This window comes from Coptis chinensis, chromosome 1 (genome assembly GCF_015680905.1).
Source record: "Coptis chinensis isolate HL-2020 chromosome 1, ASM1568090v1, whole genome shotgun sequence".
Taxonomy (NCBI): Eukaryota; Viridiplantae; Streptophyta; class Magnoliopsida; order Ranunculales; family Ranunculaceae; genus Coptis; species Coptis chinensis.
Window position 1 is genome coordinate 12,922,302 of NC_141456.1, and position 20,949 is coordinate 12,943,250.

The 20,949-nt window shown below is 34.6% G+C and overlaps 1 protein-coding gene across 5 annotated transcripts; it reads left to right on the forward strand.

Moving 5' to 3' along the window:
• Positions 1 to 11,897: 11,897 nt before the first annotated feature.
• LOC147522242 (phototropic-responsive NPH3 family protein NPY2-like) lies at positions 11,898 to 17,792 on the forward strand. Of its 5 annotated transcripts, none has more exons than XM_086592141.1 (7): positions 11,898 to 12,357; positions 12,990 to 13,281; positions 13,362 to 13,476; positions 13,704 to 13,830; positions 14,331 to 14,391; positions 15,561 to 15,656; positions 16,947 to 17,792. In XM_086592141.1, exons 6-7 carry the CDS (start codon positions 15,603 to 15,605, stop codon positions 17,514 to 17,516), a joined length of 624 nt encoding a protein of 207 aa, XP_086448267.1. In that variant the 5' UTR covers positions 11,898 to 12,357; positions 12,990 to 13,281; positions 13,362 to 13,476; positions 13,704 to 13,830; positions 14,331 to 14,391; positions 15,561 to 15,602; the 3' UTR covers positions 17,517 to 17,792. The 5 variants fall into 5 exon arrangements, with proteins under 5 accessions (XP_086448267.1, XP_086448265.1, XP_086448263.1 ...); XM_086592139.1 differs by having other exon boundaries at positions 13,013 to 13,281; XM_086592137.1 differs by lacking the exon at positions 12,990 to 13,281.
• The last annotated feature ends 3,157 nt before the right edge of the window (positions 17,793 to 20,949 follow it).

Consider the following 20,949-nt stretch of genomic DNA (forward strand, 5'->3'; position numbering starts at 1 on the left):
GATTTGCTTGGGACTATTAATCCGTCAGAAGGTATGACTCTTTTAAATATTGTTGAAAACAATTGGAACCTAGCAATGGATCGTAGAATGACAAAATGTCAGCACAAAAGGACCAATAATTATACTTTGTATAATTGAATTCAATTAATCATTATGCAAAACAAAATACTTTTTTGAAATAGATTCAATATCAATGTATGGGTTTAAACAACACATAAGGGCTTAAAATAGTTATTGAGAAAGTCCAAATAATATGGACCCAAAATAATCAGCGTAATAATTAGTCTCCAAATGATATGAAATTGTTCCTAGGCACGACAACCAGGTATAGGGATTATCTCATCAGTGGCAGCCCACATTCTCTCTTACATGGTAACACTCATTTCCCCTCAAAGGAGGTGTTCACTTGCATTTGAAACTTGCAATTCATCCTCAGTGAAGAAGAGCGTAAGCGGATTTGAACCATGGTATGATTCTACAATTTGATTCATCTGTTCATTTAATTGTGTGGATTAAGTTGAAAAAAAAATTAAAGCTAGGTGAAAAGTATGAAATTTTGCTCTAGAGAATCTATCTTGATCAATCATTTATTAGTTTTTCACAATAAATCTACTAAAAATATGACTCAAATAATCAATCATTTATTGGTTTTTGGCACTTTGATTAGTTATTATATTATGTTATTATTTGTCACAACTTCACTGCTAGAGGGAGTCTGCATTGAAAAAGAAACGGGAGGAGCTTCTCATTAACAGTAAAAGGTACCCAGAAGCAACTACATGCGGGAGTGTTTTTTAAGTTCTTATATGATTTTTTACTGTAGCATTTTGGAAGTTATATTCTCTATTACATGTTGATCCTGTGAAATAAAGAAAAACTAAGAAGAACACTAACAGTTGGGAATGGCTACCTTGCTTATTGAACTTCAACTGGCTTTTATAAAGCCTTACAGATAACTATCAAAGCAAAACAAAACAACCCACGTTTATAGCCTAGAGGCGTGGTAACAACTATGACTTACTCAAATGCAACTACTCAAACTGCCCCCTAATAATTGGGCTACAAGGTCCGACCTCTTCATTCCCTCCCCCTAAACTAGACCGGTCCAAAACAAACTAGTTTATCAAAGATCGTCACAAACTCCAAGCTGCTCTCTCATTCTTTGAAAAGACTCCAACCCGGTGGCTTTGTGAACACATCACCACGATCATGTGTACCACCCGTGTAGCAAATTCACGACTCCATCATTTGCAAGGTTACGAAAGGAAATGAAATCTCACTTGTATATGTTTGCTTCTTCCATGTAAGACAGATTCTTAGCTAGCTTAATGGTTGAGCTATTGTCACAGAAAATGACTGTGTATTCATTCCCTTCATACCCCAACGTCTCCAACACCCTCTTCATCCATACCGCTTGAGTTGAACATACAGCCGGCCAGCCGCGTGATTCTTCGGTTGTGCTTAAGGCAACGATCGGCTGCTTATGAGGACCAAGCTACTGCGGTGAGCTTAAGACAAAAGCATAGCCTCGAGGTGCTCTTCCTATCTTCCACATCACCAAAGATAATCACTATCGGTGAATCCAATCAACTCCTTATTTCCATCCTTCTTATACAACGGTCCAAAACCGAGAGTTCCTTGTAAATAACGTAAAATTAGTTTTGGCAGCCAAGAGATGAAGCTCTGTTGGTTTCGACATATATCGGTGATCAAACCGACTGCATACATAATATCCGGTCTTGTGGGTGTCATATACATCATGCTACCGACCAATTGTCCGTAATAAGAACTATCTACCTCTATTCCATTATCATCTCGAAAAAATCTTAAAACCCGGGCATTGGATTTTGAACAGAGTTCTGATGTTCCATACCAAATTTCTTTAGAACTTCCAAAGACATATTTCTTTTGGTGAATAAAAATTCCTTCACTAAGCTGTAAAACTTCTAACCCAAGAAAGAACCTCATTTTACCAAGATCTGTCATGTCAAATTCATTCATCATCGATCTCTTAAACTCAGCGACCATATTCTCATCGTCTCCAGCATAAATCAAGTCATCAACATAAAGGCTAATAACCAAGAGTTTACCTTGTTTACTGACCTTGGTGAAGAGTGTTTGTTCACTTTTACACTTCTCAAAGCCTTCGTTCAAAAAATAAGCTTCAACATGGCTGAACCATGCCCTCGGCGCCTGCTTGAGCCCATATAATGCTTTATTGAGCTTATAGACTTTGTGCATTGCAGTTTTCACCTCATATCATCTTGGTTGATCGACATAAACATCTTCGGTCAAATTTCCCTGAAGAAAGGCTGATTTAACATCAAGTTGATAAACAGACCATCCTCTTTGTGCACCTAAGGCAAGAAACATTCGAACAGTATCCATACGGGACACAGGTGCATATACTTCCTCATAGTCAATGCCGTGATTGTCGTATGCGTAGCCTTTGGCAACCAAGCGGGCTTTGTATCTTTCTACCTCACCATGCTCATTGATTTTTGTCTTGTAAACCCATTTAACCCCAATCTTTCTAGCACCTGCTGGCAGCTCTGTCAAGTACCATGTATTATTTTTCTGAATGGCGTTTATCTCTAAATCCATAGCTTCTCTCCATTTTACATCAGCTACTGCTTCCTCATAGGTCATTGGATCGGTAGTGGCAAGAAATGCCCAATTAGCCACAACATCTTCATCAGAAAGCTCTTCTCCAGAGACATAGTCCCCCGCCCATACAGGGGTTCTTCTCGTTCTCACACTTAAAAATCCAGAAGACGAGATTTCTGGGTTCACAAGATTTGGTACAACTTCATCTTCGTTGCTTCTTGCATTCTTTCTTGACTCATCCGAAGTATGCAACTTCGTCATCGCCACCCCACTTCAAATCAAGAGCAATCTTCTCTTCAAACCTGTCATCCCAGTTCCATTTCTTGTCTTCTTCAAAGACAACATCTCGACTAATTACTACCTTCTTGAGCAGGGATCATAAAGTCTATAGGCCTTCGATTCTTCACTCACTCCCAACATAACACAGCTCCGCTTTTGTATTCCGCTTTCGTTTCTTCGTGCATCCGAACATGATAATGTGCAACACCGCCAAAAACCCCCGAAATGAGTTATGAAGGTTTACCCCACTCCACGCCTCTTCCGGTGTCATGTGCGTGGGGATAAAGTGGGGCTCCCGCTGAGAACATAGAGACTCCAATTGACCGCCTCCGGCCAAAATATTTTGGGGACACCTTTCTCGACAACAAACTCCTCACCATGTTCATCAACGTCCGGTTTTCCTTTCTGCGACGCATTACATTGCGGTGTGTATGCTGCATCAATTGCCTTTTAATGCCATTCTCTTTACGAAATCATTAAACTCATTCAAGTAAATTCCCCACCACGGTCCGTTCTTAAACATTTAATATCAAGACCTTGTTTCTTTCTCTACACCATTCTTAAATAACTTGAAAGAGGCAAATGCATCGACTTATCAATCGAGAAAATGTACCCAAGCTTTTCTACTATAATCATCAATAAAACGGATAAGGTACCTCTTGTGGTCGCTTTTGAAATAGGAGTAACAGCCCACATATATCGGCATGAATGAGTTCGAGTTTAAAGAAGCTCTCCATGTACTCTTCTTTGGAAAAGAGTCTCCGATGTTGCTTTCCCTTTAAGCAATCGATACCTGCGACCACGGTATCTCGATCGTAGGCAAACCCTTCACCATACCTTTCTCTTTTGATGTTTTGAGGCTTTGGTAACCAAGGTGACCATACCTCCGATGCCAAAGATCGGTCATGTCTTGAGTTTTTGAGTTTCGCTTGCAAACATACCTCCTTCTTCAATTGCTTCTCTGGCCGGTCGGACTTTCCGGATAGCAAGGCAAACATTCTATTTGCAGTCATGTCGATTAATGGATAAACAAGCCTCTTGAGGGATGATAAATTCGACATTCATTGGATTGAATCGAAGACAAATTAGGCCTTTCTCTTGCACCAATGCTAAGAAGATGATTTTGTAACTTCGGGCACATAGAAGACCTCCGTGACTACGTGACTAGCACCCTCCGAAAATGAAACATCTCACATTCCTTTCCCAACCACATTCATCCTCATATTATTTCCGAAGCCTCACTATGTGTGTGAAACTCTCATCCAAATCACAAAATAAAGAGGCGATCACCGCAATGGATTTACTGGAACGAGAATCAAGGAACCATAAATTATTTATAATGAAATATCTCCACACTTGCCTAAGTGTGATCTCCTCTCTTTCATCAAACTCCAATAGTTCTCCTTCTTTTCCTACATTGGACAATCATATTGATAATGTCCTTGATTGTGAATTTAATTCCACTTTAATTTCGATCGTTGGGATATTGTAGGAGGTGTGGATTAATGAAGTGTTGGGATATATATGTTGGGTTCTTCCCTCCTGCAAATACTGTTCTTTTGTATACCACCTTCATTGATCATTCCACTTCACAGTCATCCCAGTGAATTGTTTGAGCACCTTGGTTCATTATATGAAAAATCAAATGACTGCTCTTGAACTAATAAAAGACTATTAATTCATCAAGGTATGACTTTTTAATTATTTTTGAAAACAATTGGAACCTAATATAATTGTATGGATCGTAGAATGATAGAATGTCAAAGAACAATCTTCAATCCTTATATCTTCTCCTAAATTGATTGTTTCAAACAATCATTATGCAAAATCAAAATACTTTTTGAAATAGATTCAATATCAATGTTTGGGTTTAAACAACCCTTGATATCTTGTTTTCATTGAGAAAGTCAAATAATATGGACCCAAAAATAATCAGCGAATGGTTTTAAAGTAGTCTTGTCTATGGCCCCGAAAAGGTTTCTTTACCTTTAGATCCTATAGGGATTATCTCATCAGTGGCAGCCCACATTCTCTCTTACATGGTTACAAACCTCTCCTTTTGTTGGTTCTAGGTGTTCACTTGCATTTGAAATTGCAATTCATCCCTCCACGAAAATTTTGAACCATGGTATGATTCTACAATTTGATTCATCCTCGTCATTTAATTGTGTGGATTAAGTTGAAAAAAAAATTAAAGCTAGGTGAAAAATGAAATTTTGCTCTAGAGAATCTATCTTGATCAATCATTTATTATGTTTTTCACAATAAATTTAAACTAAAAATATGACTAAAATAATCAATCATTTATTGGTTTTGGCACTTTGATTAAATAAAGATATTATGTTATTATCTGGGAATGGCTACCTTCTTATTGAACTAGAAGTCCGCTTTTAAAAAGCCTTAGGATAACTATCAAACAAAAACAAAACAACCCACGCAATAGCCTAGAGAGTGTTTTTAAGTTCTTATATGATTTTTACTCAAATGCAACTTTCAAGTTATATTCTCTATTACATGTTGATCCTCTAATTTATTGATCCTAAAATTTACCCTAGATTTCCTTTACGCATTTCACTTAAACCCTAAACTAATAATCTACGTACAAATATTTTAAATTTAGTGATGTAATACTCTCCTATAAGTAATAGATATGATGCCATGTGATGGTACTACATTCTAAAATTAAGCCTTTGAAGTGTTCAAGTCCTACAACGCGTTAAGGTCATAGAAATTGTGTTGATGTACTTTTGGAACTCATGCCTTCTGTTTAGTAATATTTCTTCTTTATTCTCTTTTTGTGTCTATTCATTTATGTGTCTATTCAGTTTTTATTTGTGATTAAAGACTACATTTAATATTTTTTTTCCTAATTTTTATTTTTCAAAGTTTACTGGGATTCTCTAATGCATCAACGTGACTATATAGACTACTGATTTATCATATCCGTGTTGACATTACCCTATACTTATTTTTTTATATTTCGGTGCATTTACTGCTATTCTCTTTTGTTGCTGAATCCGTTACATTGAGTAGTTGAGAATGCGGATATGATGCATGTAGCTTGCACTACAGGGTATTCAATTATTACATTAGCGCCAATGGGAGTGACATCCGCAAGTGCCAATTCTACCTGGTATGAATAATGAAGGGGTGCCAAAATGGTTGAGAAAAATTGAAGCAAAGGACCACCAACACAGGCTTTTGAAGCAAACATCCATATATTGATATCTTCAATTTTCAGGTACCTCATTAAATAAAATTTTGGTTTTCTTTTTAATCTATCATATTTTTTGTTTTAATTCTCAATTTTATGTTGTAGTTTTATGTCTCTCTTGATATCTCATGGTAACTTGATAGTTGAAACTACTACAACCCCCTCCTAAATAGATTTTATAATTTTGTAGGAATTGACCAAGAACACATTAGTAGATAGCTCAAAGGCTTCAAAAATAACTATTAAGTACCTCATCTATGGATGGACTATGGCCCATATAGCAAAACTAATTAACCAACTGTCAGACATGGTTTGTTATTATTCCATTTGTAGGAGATGTGATTTTTTTTTTACTATTATAAATTAAAAGTGAAACTATTTTCGTTGCAAAATCTCCAAGTGGATGAGAGCGTAATGTATTTGATATGATGCAGCTTATTGGAATACCCTTAGACGATAATGGGTCGACAACAATATTCACCGGAATCAGATTCTATTGGAGAGGTATTGTCTTATGGGAGTGACAAACAATGGTGGTTATTAACTAGATGGAAAAAGATGCAAACTTATAATGTTTGAACATTTGATCTCTAAAACATAGAGGGTAGCAAACATGGCAGTGTATAGTGCAGCAAAACATCCTTAGTAGCTGATAATAGTAATGATATTTTAGAGGAAGGAAAGACCATTATGACTTCATATATAGGTTAGAGGTTGCAGGTAAAGAATACTGCATATTTACGTAGTTATAGGCTTATAGCAACCTTTTTGTTCTTTAGCTAGATCAAACTTTTGTATAGAAAAGTGTTACACTTCTCTTTTTAAGATGTTTTAAGTCTAACATCTATCGATTCTTATTTTCTCTTATTAGTACAAATATAGTGCTTACCTACCTATTAAGGTACAGGTTGTGTTCTCATTCACAGTCGTTACTACTTGGTGTGTTGCTATCATTGCTACAAAATTATTGTTGTGTTTGTTCACTAGGTATATTTCTTACCCATGAGTGCATGACACAGGTTGTCATTGATGCAACTCTTTTAATGGCTTACTTAAAATGTTTAGTATGAATGGCTTTTTAGCATCCATGTTTATAATCGATTTTGGGTTACCATTTATCGATTATAAGTGTTTTATCAAGTCAATGATTTATAACGTGTAAAAACAAACCAAATATTTTTAAAAAACACGTAAAGTAGGCCTCTACACACGTGTATCACTAAAATTTTTTGAAGGAAATTAGTTAATGGAAAGTTTTTATTCCTCAAGAAATCATGTGTTATTGGTTGCAAGGAAATAGGAAATGTATTATCCGTATATTGCACATTATGTAACATTTTATGTTTATTTTTATGATGAAGAAATTGCGTTATATTTTGTCATGAGAAACTCTTATCGATCTAATAATTGATCACTCATAATTTTAGCATGACATTGCATGGACCAAATATATACCCTTTTACCATTCTGTATGATTACCATTGTTGGTTATGTAATTATATAAAACTTGGGTTTCTTTGTTGCCCACCCACCATAACTTTAAGACCAATTACCCAAAAATCATGTGTGATAAGTAATAATTTGATCATTTTAATATTTAAATTAAATAATCATTTAAATAAAAATAATCCTCTTCTATTATTTGTTGATTAGGTTTCTCCCGACATTTATGTGAAAACAATTGTAGACGTTATTGGCCTACTGAAGCGTTGGTAACATTACACCCAAATTTGGAACAATTTTTCAGGAGATTGTTATCATGGATACTTAACTTAATTATAACATTTTAGCACTTATATACTTTAAGTTTCGACTTTCTATATATATGCCTTCTTATCTATTGTTTTATTTTAGAATTACTTTGTTTTTTCCCAAGCCATTATTATATATTTAAGTGTTTATGGGTAGTGTGTTAGTACTGAAATTGGCCTATTTCATTCCTTCAAGGATATGGTATGCAGATAGAGAGACCATTGCGCGCAATGAATATGATTCGGTTATCGCTTAAACATATGATATGCTTATGTTTTGAGTGTTCTATTCTTTGATTGTTGCATTATATTTTGATAGTGAATTGTTATTTAGGACATTAATACTTCAAATTTTTTTAGAAAAACATAAACCTATCAAACAAAGTATATATATATTATAAGCAATGAATCATTAACTATCAATATACATATATTTTTATTTATTCATAGGCCGGACTTTAGGTTTTTGATAATCAACAACTTAATTATCTACGTAGCAAGTCCGGCCATAGGCCGGGCCAAATGGTTAGTGTTTAAGATAATCAACAACTGATACCGAGTAGGAATGAAAACAGAGTCATAGTTTGAGTTGAACTCATAAACTCTCAGGACTCAAAGTTCTTACGTGCTTATAAATATGATACGATATCATGAACTTTGACATTCTAAAACCATGGCAAAATTCTGTTCAATAAGAAATCTCTCCTTCGTGTTGTTATTCTTCACTTATTTTTTATTTTCTCCCATCTTAACAGTTTCTTATCCTACATACCCTAGATACCAACCCATTCGATTACCAGCTAGAGTGACTGGACCAGAGAGTTTTGCTTTTGATTGTAATAGAGAAGGTCCGTATGTCGGCGTTTCTGATGGTCGGATTTTTAAATGGCAAGGACGTGGTTGGAGCGAGTTCGCATACACGGCCCCATACAGGTACGACTACGTTATGATTGATTTTCCATGCATTACTTCATATTTATGTGTTATTTGAACTCTCGGCCTAAGAACAAGTCACAAAAAGCAAGTTTCTCAAACTTCGTCCTTCTACTTCCTTCTGCTTATGACCATGCTTCAAATATCTTTATTTTCCCTCTTGTAAAATTATTAAGCTTAATGTATTCATGTTGTTTTGCAATTTCCAATACGAACTGTATTTCTACCCAAATAATTAACGCTAAATACCCGAATCTTTTATACTTTTCCAAAAATTTGATAGAATTTTCATTGCTATTGTTTTGGTTGTAATCAGGAGAAGGGACGTGTGTGATGGCTCTACTGATCCTAGTCTTGAATCCATATGTGGGAGGCCACTGGGTTTGCAATTCAACAACGCAGCATGCGAACTTTATATAGCAGATGCTTATTTTGGCCTTATGAGTGTTGGAAAGAATGGTGGGGCGGCGACCCAACTTGGTTCTAGCGCTGAAGGTGTGCCATTCAAATTCACTAATAATATGGATATTCACCCGCATAAATGCATAGTATATTTTACAGATAGCAAAGACCCGATTTTCAAGAAGGGAACACTTATGTAAGCTTAAGCGGCGACATGCGGAAGGTGATGAAGTATGATCCCCGGCGCACAAGTGACCGTGTTGTAGAGAGGTCTAAAGTTTGCCAATGGAGTTGCATTAAGCAAGGATTATACATTCGCACTCTCGTCGGCGAAACTGGTGCGCTGCGTGAGTTTTAAGGTATTGGCTTGAAGGTCCACAAGCCAATACGATTGAATTGTTTACTCAACTTCTAGGTGCACCTCATAACATTAAGAGAAATGCTAGGGGAGACTTTTGGGTAGCTCTCAATGATGGACAATCGACACCATCATATACTGATAAAACTATAGGAGTTCGAGTTGATGATCAAGGTAGACATTTGGAGTCACTGCATGGTAATGGCTACACAGAATCTGTTAGCGAAATTAACGAATACAATGGTATTTTCTCGGTAGGATCCGTGGTTACGCCCTACCTTACCATTTTCTCAATGCTAGATCGATTATGCAATTAATTCCATTTGTTGGATTTTGGCGAATTTGCTGGTTACTCTTATTTACAATTTGGGAATAGTGATCAACTTTTTTTAGTACAAAAGTGTTGTTCAGATTATTCTATCTGACCCTAAAAGTAGATAGTTTTGGCATTCTGGTGTCGCGTCTGTGCAAAAAACTTGAGATAAATGGAACATGAAGCGCAGTTAAAATTTCAGAAAAGAACCATCAAAAAAAAAAAAAAAACGCCATTTGAGAAATAGAGGCAACAGAGAAGATGAACTTGGCATCTGTACAAACTTTAACAAAACCTTGCATGTTCCCCACTTTTCTGTAACTGGCCGGTTAAAAGATTAGAAGAGTCTCAAGGACATGCAAGTTACAAATTCTATATTTGAGAAATTGTAGAGTCGCATAAGATTATGTATGTTTTCCAGAAAACCTGGCATCTGTACAAAATTAAAGCCAAGGACCTGGTTTTAACCAAAACCAAACCCGAACATCTTGCAAAACATACCCAGCGTAGTAAGATTAGTAGAAGAGTCTCAATGACATGCAAGTTACATCTTTTTCAATTCTATAACAAAACTCTATTGTCCTCAAAATACCGAACAACCAAATTGGTTTTCCACAAAACAAACAAAAATCCAAAATTGGATTTAACCAAAACCAAACCCGAACATCTTGCAAAACATACCCAGCGTAGTAGAATGATCAGGACAGTAGTATCGCTGTCAGCATTACAATGACAATGATTACAAAGGATTTCTGGCAATTTTTGACAGAGCATAACCTTTTCTTCTGCCCCTTCTTATGATCCTCTACAAAGGATTTTGATCACAGTGAAGCTTGTCGAAACTTTAAACCCAAGGATTTAAATCAAGCTTCAGCTCGTAATCCACAATTGATGTCATGCTGGCTTTATTCCTTGCCGCAGTGGCTGTATTATTCCTGAAAAAGTTAGCCGGCATCCAGAATCCAGCTACACCACAGAGTATAATAATTTTTGTCCACCACTGCGAATATCACAAGATTGCCGAGAGTTGCAAGTCAAGGCACCTTCTAGCTTACCAAGATTACCAAAATTAGAACGATACAAGTGCCAACTAGCAAAGTTGGTAAAACCTTTGGGTGATATGATACCAAGAGGTCTGGGGTTCAAACCCCACTATATAGGGATTATCTCCATGACCCTGGAAAAAAAAAGGAGTCTTAACATCAGTTGCAATAAAATCTTATAAGATTCATATAACTATATACTTTAGGATAGTATCATTATCTCCATATGTAATTAAAAAGACTTCTAATTACAGTCAAATTACAAAACAAAATGGACTCTTCACCCTATAAAATATATATATACCAAACACATACGTGCTCAACATAATTTATTCCACTTCCAATATATGTTTTTTTATTAAACTACTATAATTAAAAAATGTAGGTCATGGAGATTCAAACATACAACAAGAAGATCATGGAGTACGAAACAAAACACAATGTTTCATTGAAGAATGCACTTACAGAAATTCTCAAAAAAGAAAAGATTTATGAAGAACCAGTTTACAGTTCAATATTTGAGAACTATCAGTATGTAGCGGATGTCGTAATCAATGTGCCTATACTAAGAGAATACCATAAAGATCCAAATTATCCTATCATACAAACATCATTTGGAACATATCAAACCAAGAAAGTCGACTCAGAAAATGTTGTTGCAGGAAATGTCATACTCTATTTACAACAAATATACAAGTTTGAAGTACTAGATGTGAACTACAACAAACTCATGACTAGACGTGAAGAGCTCTACGAAGCAAATATTCAAGTAGAAGAACTTCATATGCAAATTAAAGCATTGAAAAAAGAGAATGCTTATTTAAAGGGAATAAATGAATACTTGCTTATAGGCGGACCAAATATGGAAATTGACGACCTAAGAATTCCCGAGTAAATATTCACAACCGATTGGAAGATCCAATGTTAGGAAAACAATGTGATTCTTAATATCCATGTTCTTAGTTTATGCAGTGAATTTTGTTATTAACATCCTAATAATGTTTATTAATAAATTCCATCTCTTTTGATTACTCCTTTGTTTTGTTTGTAGTTTTACATACACAAGTTACACAACCAGGTATATTAGCTGGAATAGATATATAGACAAGTGTAAGAAATGAAAAAAACCCAAAAGCCAATATAACATAACAAAATTGAAAGTAAACAGAGAATATATAGCCCATTTCAAATTGAAAGTAAGCAGAGAAGAAGAATAGAGTCGACTTTTATATATTAGAAGGTTACAAGGTTGACTTTTATATATTAGAAGGTTACAAAGAGTCGTCACAATGAATTATCAATGCCAGAAATAAGACCAATCTTATTTGTAAATTTAATGAGTTTGCTTTTGTTGGCTCAAATTGAGATTCACCCCTAAGAATTATACCCGCAGCAAATCAAAAGCTAAGGCTATGGTCTGTCAAAACACTGCCTTGGAGCTTTGCTTCCAGTTCGAGGTAAGATTATTAATTGAATTTAAAAGCGGGATGTAATCTAGGAAACAAGTTTGTCTTTTGATTGTTATCATTCATTTTTTCATATTGTTCTCATTAGAAAGTAAAAAGTGGTCTGTTGAATGTTGGTTCCTGCCCTTGCTATTGCTATGTTGAGATTGTAATATGGTTAATTTATTTTAAAATATAGAGGCGGAATTTGTCTAGCAAACAAGGTTTTCTTAGGTGGCTAATTAGAGCTCGAGGCCTATAAAGCTTATGCCTCGAGTTTATATACTCGAAAATACCATGAGTTACTTGCGATCTTCCACACCCAAGGCCTTTTCTTTTTCAGCCCTTATATTAACAATCCCTTCAATTACACGATGAAAGTTTGAACCCATTTTACAGGACAATAATACTCTGTCAAAGAGACATTTGTTCTCTTTCTATGAAACCTTAAAATTTATTACTTATTAGTCAGATACTCAGATGACTAAGTTTAGAGGTTATAGTTTCTTTGGTTGTTACATGGCTCTTTTCCATTAATTGCTTTGATTATTTGGGTCATTGCAATATATAATCTTTCTTACTGTAATTATTGTGTATATATATGTTTACTACAATGTCATAGCTATTGCAAATATTTTCATCAGTATACCCAATTGTGCAAAATCAGAATATTACAAGACGACAAGATCGAACAACTCAAGTGTGACTATTCCACCGAATGGTTCTAAAGATTTCCGCCTCTTCTTTAGATGAGGTAGAAATCAGATTGGCAGTGTTAGTTATTTAAGATAGGAGACTCTGAAAGCGGCTTCGAATTGGTTAGTTCTTTAAGATAGGAGACTCTGAATGTGTCGTTATTTCGACCAGTTCATAGACATCCTTGAGGCTGTCGTCATTACCAATAGGATCACTGGAAGATCCAAAGACTATGGTTTTGTCAGTATTCCTTCTTTTTTATTTTAAACAAATGATTGACTTATTATTCTTCATTTTGCTAAAAAAATTTATTTATTTAGGTGACTTTTGGTGATCCCAAAGCTACCAAAAGAGCCTGTCTTGACCCAAGTCCCAGGAGACGAGCAAATTGGAATTTGGCTTCACTTGGACGACCTCACCCTCCACTGCCTTATGGTAATCTTATTTCCTCATTATTTCGTGATTACTAAATGGAAGGCTAAAAAATGTCATTTCTGTGTAAAATGTATACGATAGGTGTTTGAGAGTCACCTCAGAACTAATTCTCTTTTTTCTATCATTTAATTGCTACCCTTACAGTAGGTGTAAAATGTATAGGTACAATAGCTTTTTTTGCATTCCGTGTGGCAAGTATAATTTTATGTTTCTGCTATTTCCCCTAGGGCATTTGAGGGCAATGACACCTTACTTTGCAAGTGGGCAAAACTCGAGGCCTTACATTGGAAGCCCCACTTACCACCAACCAATCAATTACAACTACTAACAAGGGTTTGCATACACTCAATATGGGTGAGTAATCTTCTCCAAGATCTCACACTATTCATGATTCATCAATTAAGTAGCAAAGTTAGAATTATTCATTCAATTTACTTTGATGTCAAACCTTGAATAAACACAGAATGTCTATATTGCACATATAAACGCATTACACTATATTGTTATCGGTAACATCTATATGAAAGCATTACACTATATTGTATAGTAAGAAAGGTCAAAACAATAATGGGAAATGTTAAAAAAGGGTGGGAAAGAAGATATGCCTATTATACATGTTAGAAGCTACATGTTGATTGATTAATTAGAACTTGGTTTGAAGCTATATGTTCTTGAAGTCAACGGTTAGTTAAACATGGTTTTAGATAATTTGGAAATTAAAAAGTACTCTTGCTAAGTTTGAATTTCATGTTATTGTTTCACGTCGTTTTGATGAAATCATCATAAAGTTTTTAATTTCTAGCATTAACAATTATGTTGGCTAATTAAGTGCCTTGCTTTCCCTTTTGTTGAAGGCATTTAGGTAGCTTCTTTTGGCATGATAAAAATATGTATGGGACTTGGAAAAGGCAAAGAGTAAGTTGCTTGCTATTACACTATTTCTTTCCTCTCATGGATGATAAATTGAAGTCTCGGCTTAGTTTGAACAACATGTGCAAATAACACTGTAATTGATTAGTATCTCCTTATGACATATTTTCTTTACCTTAATTCTTTTCTTGGGAAAGAAGTCATTGGTTAGTAAGTTATTGTCTTGGGTTCTAAGTCCCAAGCAGCCCGACCTCCATAGATGAGAGAGGAATTCAAGCTTCAATTCATGAAAACTATTGTACGTCTTAAATGAGATATAGACCTTCTACATGGGTGTTTTAGTCATTAGCTCCTTCATGTCAGCTCTTATCCTTCAGCTTCTTTTTCTGAAAACTCGATAGAATAATTAAATTCTTATCATTATGTAGATGGAATTCGATTATCCATGGCCTTGGAAGTAGCTACACGGACATTTGTTCAATGTATCAAATTAGTTAGAAATCAGGATCTTATTTACTTTGAACTTTCAGTTGTCGGTCTGCTTTGAAGTGGTAACTTATTTGATATATTTTTATAATAATTATTACTATGAGTTTGCGATATTGAATTGGATTTCATATACTTTCACCTTATTTAATATGAGTGATCTGCAATATCCAATTGGAAATGTACAGAATTACTGAACGAGGAAATGCACCATCTTTTTTGTAACTATGTGTAAGTATTTATTGCAACTACAGATTTAGAAAATTAAACAACTATTACTTGAGCAATAAGAACACTTTAATCATTGTGAATTTGTGATATTATGGGATTGTGGTTTCTTAATTTTTGTTTTTTCAGTATGGGTAAAATTTTAGGTACTAAGTTGGTCTGCATGTACTGAGATAACATCATTCTTTGAATACTAGACTCAGGTGAACATACAAAGTACGAACACCATTTACAATGCAAAATTTAAATTGTCTTGAATGGCATCCTTTAATCCAGATGTAGTATCATGTAGTAGCTCATATACATCATCTCAACAGTTACTATGTTTTGGTTTTTCTTGGTTTATCCATGTGCTCCATTCAACATTATGTTGTTATCGCTTATAAAACTTAAAAGATTGCAATGAGAATATTTGCATTAATGTAATCTAGGGTAGTTAGTTTATTAGTTTGTACACATGAATGATTATACTTCTTATATGATTCTTTGTATGATCACAGCCCATCTCACACTCGAGCAGAATTGTACGCTAATCCTCTGACATGATAGTCCATTCTGATGATGGGATGGCCTCACACTATATTAAGAAAGTTAAGGTTAGCGATCTTAATTGACTAAGTACTTTCCTGTCAAAATTTACAACTGTTGAATTGGTGGCACTTTCTTTTAGTGTCTAATGAAGTTTATAGCTGCGCCAGTGAAGTGGCTGAGGTAGTCCTCACCTACAAACTTTATACAAACTTTTGCTTCTTCAATTCTTTTTGAAATGTCTAGAATTAAATAAGTTAACAAAAAGAATTATTTATATAATGGGATTTTTACCAAGCTTGCTTACATTGATCAATCTACCTCAATCAGTGTGACTTATGGAAACAAAATGGTTAAAAGTTAAGGTTAGCAGATCAAGGGTAATTAGCTCAAATGATCTTAATTGACTAAGTACTTTCCTGTCAAAATTTACAACTGTTGAATTGGTGGCACTTTCTTTTAGCGTCTAATGAAGTTTATAGCTGCGCCAGTGAAGTGGCTAAGGTAGTCCTCACCTACCAACTTTACACAAACTTTTGCTTCTTCAATTCTTTTTGAAATGTCTGGAATTAAAGAAGTTAACAAAAAGAATTATTTATATAATGGGATTTTTACCAAGCTTGCTTACATTGATCAATCTACCTCAATCAGTGTGACTTATGGAAACAAAATGGTTAAAGCCCAAAACATAAGTTCATTAGTGTTGCGAGAAAAAATTCGAAACGCCATCACTTTTTGGTAATGATAAGTTCATTAGTTCATTGCTTCCATTTTGCTCTATGTTGTAGCTTCCTAATTTAATTGCCTTATGTTTACATTGTGATTCTAGAAACTTCTTTTCTCGAGCTTACGTATAGCTGTTCAAATATATTAACCGTGACACACTTCTTTGTGGAACATAGAGTTGAATTGACTTGAGTATATTGATCACGTCCTAGCAAAATTTGACAGTCTGAAAAGGAACTTGGTCTAACCCACTTAAGCAAGTTAACCATGTTTCTATTCTTACAAGCACAAATATTAGCCTAACCTCTAAAAGAATCCACAAAGTTTTAAAATTAGTTTTACATGAATGTAGGCAGCCTTATCACACAAATTTTCTAAAAAAGCCCAGCCATATGTTTCCTGATGTTTTGGTTTTGTTTAAAATTGTAACATGATTGATGATCTTCTGAACTGTTATGTACAAATAGCTCAGAGATTGTTTAATGAAACCATATTAATTGATGACGTTCTGAACTGTTGTGTATAACAGTTATTTACAATGTGTCAGTCTGTTATGTTATACACAATAACACGATATATTAGTGATTATGGATAACTCACTGATTGCTCCAACTGTTCATGTTTTTGTTCAGGAGCACCCAGGTTTGAGCAAGAGTGAGAGGAAAAGGATCTGCAAACTGATGGACTGCAAAAAGTTAACAGCAATTGCTTGCATGCATGCTGTGCAAAATGAGTGGCTTCCTCTCCGGGTGGTGGTGCAGGTCCTCTTTTTTGAGCAGGTTAGGGCAGCCACTTCTTCTGGGAGTTCTACGCCTGATATTCCTGGTAACCTCAGAGCCCTACTGCCCCAAGAAAATGGTGGTTCCCATGGGAGCTCACGGACTACAATGACCAACATAGAGGATGACTGGGATGTAGTTGCAACAGCAGAAGAACTCAAGGCACTCAAGGGAGAACTTGCTTCCCTTAGGTTGGGAATTGGACAATGTGATAAGAATGGGGGCGATAATAGAAGTATTAATAAAGCTGCAGCAACCAAGGTGAAAGGGATACTCATTAAACTTGAACAACTGTCCTGCAATTCTGGAATTTCGTCAAGAAAAAGAGTTAAGTTCTTGCCGACCATCAAAGAGACTAATCAACATCAAAGATTATATTCGTTTCGGTGTTGTTTGTCAGTTGTGGCAATCTGTTTATATTGAAAATATGCGTCAGTATTGTCCACCACCTCAACTTCCATTTCTAATGCTTACTACTAAACTAGACACCAACGAGGACAAAAATCAAACTCCGAGTTTCTACAGTCTTTCTGAGAGGAAAGTTTGCAATATTCGAGTTACACTGCCTCACAATATGGTCTGCCGTGGTTCTAGCCATGGATGGCTGGTTATGACGGACCTGAATTATAGAGATGTTCGATTATTTAACCCGTTTTTGGTTGTCAATAATGACATTAAGCTCCCTGAATTTAAACTTGATACGACTTGCCTATACAAAGTTGTTTTGTCTGCCAACCCTGCATCAAATGCCAATTGTGTAGTTATGGCTGTTTATGGTGGTTGTAGTAGATTGGTCTTCTTTATGCCTGGAGACATGACTTGGACTTGCGACATAAGTTTAGATGGTTGTTTTTGGGCGATAATTCTTCAATATGTCTATCTCCATCAGACTTCCCTGGATGCAAGATGAATTGCATATACTTCACATATGATTATTTTGAAGTACATGACGTAGCGGGACCAGATGTATTTTATGATACGGGTGTCTTCAACTTGGAAGATGGCAGCATTGAGAGAGCATCCTCGCAACCTTCAACCCCAACAATTTTTATAAAAATAAATAAGGGTACTCCTAACAAACGTATTCCACTCAAACCCAAACTTCAAAACCTTCCCATGAATCCCATTACCCATATTAACCTAGGGATGTCCATTCTGCCCGAAACTTCAAAACCTTCCCATGAATCCCATTACCCATATTAACCCAAGTATGATAAAAAAAAAATATTGCCTCTAGAATAGGATTCATGCATTGGCTGTCTTTGGAATTGAACATCTCTATACAGGGACTGGCAATAAGCCAATTAAGGCATGGTCACTGCGGGTAATGGGAAGTGATTGAGTGTCAATTCAAATTGTTTCAATACCTATGATTCATAGTTTCCACAGAGCAACTCCCATTTATTACTTTAGTCTAAACCGGACCAAGATTCTCAAACAACGCCAAAAGACTTACTAACTGGAGCAATTACAGAATAACATAAAATCAACATAAGCTAGAAAATAATTAATCTGACTGAAACACATAAACTTACAAAGTATCAAAACATATTACAATTCAAAACGAAAAAAACAGCCATCCAAACACCAAAAAACTAACACCAACTTTCTAAAACTATAAAAACATCAGGTCTTTCTTAAAAATACCCACAATTCAAAACTAAAAAAAATAACTTTTCAAAAACCCTTCAAAAATACCCACGGCGCCCTTTATTTCAACTTTCTATCCATTTCCAAAAAGCTAAAAATTAGTGTTTGCAAAATCCAAAAAAAAAAACAATTAAACACACATTTGTCTTCCCTATACATACTCTGACATTTTACTCCTAACGCAGGTTAACTACCAAACCTGTCAAATCAAACATAAAATATTCAATTCAACCAAAATAAAAATTAGGAGAAAAATATAAAACAAGAAGTAGATGATATAAAGGGAACAACCTCTTCATCAGATTCATCCAAATCAATATACTTCGTAAGAACTTCAACCAAATATTCCATACAGTTCAAGAAACTTAATCCTTTAAAGTTTTCCCTATAATATGCGCATAAATTATCTGCTTTATTATTTACCCAAAACATCTTTATAGCATACGAATGAACACCAATACTTCACAAAACAAAACAAAATAATAATAATAATAATAATAAATCAAATTAATAACATATAAGTAATTAAATTACTAATAAAATAAATAAATAAAAAAACTTACTCATCTAATATATTCCTCATCCCACGGTGTATACAACACCTCTTCTGCTTGATTTTTTTAATGAGATATTCAAAAAAACCAAAAACAGTCATGCACTCATAATTATATCAAGCATGCAATTTTGCTGACCATTTGTCTTTTGGAGAACAAAAAAAATTACAAAATTTACAAGAACAATCTCCACAAAACATTTTTTTTAAAAAAAAAAAAATAGTAATCATAACAAAAATAAACATTTAAATATAAAACAATATTAACTCAACTTACACTTCCATTTTGATAAAATGGCAAGATAATCTGGAAAAAAAAATAGTACATTCAATTTATAAAGGATCGATGATTGTTCCGAAAAGAAAAAGAGGGCGTAGATCAAAGCAAGAAGTAGAACTCCTATCCTTACTATGAAATTCACTAAGAAAATGAAGAATAGGGGAGAAGCAAGGCTGATTCCAAGAATCTTGAACAAACTATGCTCTTTCCTCCACGATCAACAAGAAAAAGAAAGACGCCCAAAGACTAAAATTATTCCGTAAATAAGAAAATAATTCTATCTAATGGGCTTTAATTGGGTTTTTAAATAAATAAATAATGAGGCCCAAACAATTTAAAAACACTTCAACAACTTAATAGACTATAGGCCCAATAAATGAAATATGAATTAGAGTCTGAAGATGCAATCCGTTTTTGGCAGGATTGTAAAATACATACATACTTAAAATTTTTATTCAACTATATATTGGACTATCAAGGTAGCATGCCGACTACAGGTTGGGCTTAATGGCTAGTACTATGATTATAGAGATTATGGAGGGTAGTGTTTGCATTTTGCACAACTGCACTGATTGGGTGGGAGGAAGAGTAGGAATTATTTTGACACATGAGTGAGATATTAGAAGAAATTGAAAAAAATACCACATCCATTCTTACTTGCATCTTTACAAGTTTTAAAACTTTTATTAGATTTCTTTTGAATCCATAGACAGCCGCATGCCCGTTTCAAGAATATCAACACTCCACGCTGAACACTTCGTGCACTCCCTTTTCAAAAGCCAAGTCCAAGCGAAATCTTGAGGTTAATATTGGGGACTCTTGTTGAGACTTGATAGTGAGAATTGAGAAGCACATACTAGACATTCTTTATGTTAAATTTATGAGATTACACCAATTACACAATTGAGGATTTCATTCTTGAATCCATTTTGATCTCAAAATTTCTATCAAATTACAGCCTATATTCTTCAACAACTTGAATTTGGTTATAATTGTTTGTTGTAGAAGGCATATTTGTAGGAAAACTAACTATTTGTACATCTCTAAGTTGCGTTGGCTTTTTGATTCCGAGGGTCAACCTACGGATTTGAGAGGAAATGAAAAGGAAAATGGTTGTTTTCTTTTTCTTTATTTAGTTTTTGAATAACAAAAATAAAATGGAAAAAAATAAATAAAATAAGAAAAATAAAAGAAAAACATGAATAAACACATTTTATTTATTTAATATTTGCATTTTCTTTAGTATTTGCATAACAAACATGGTTTAATTCATCCATTGGTTTTCTTTCTTTTCTCCATTTTACCAAAGGTACAATGTCAAAATTTAGTTTCTATTCTATTTTATAGTTTTCCTTTTTTTTCCTTAGCTAAGT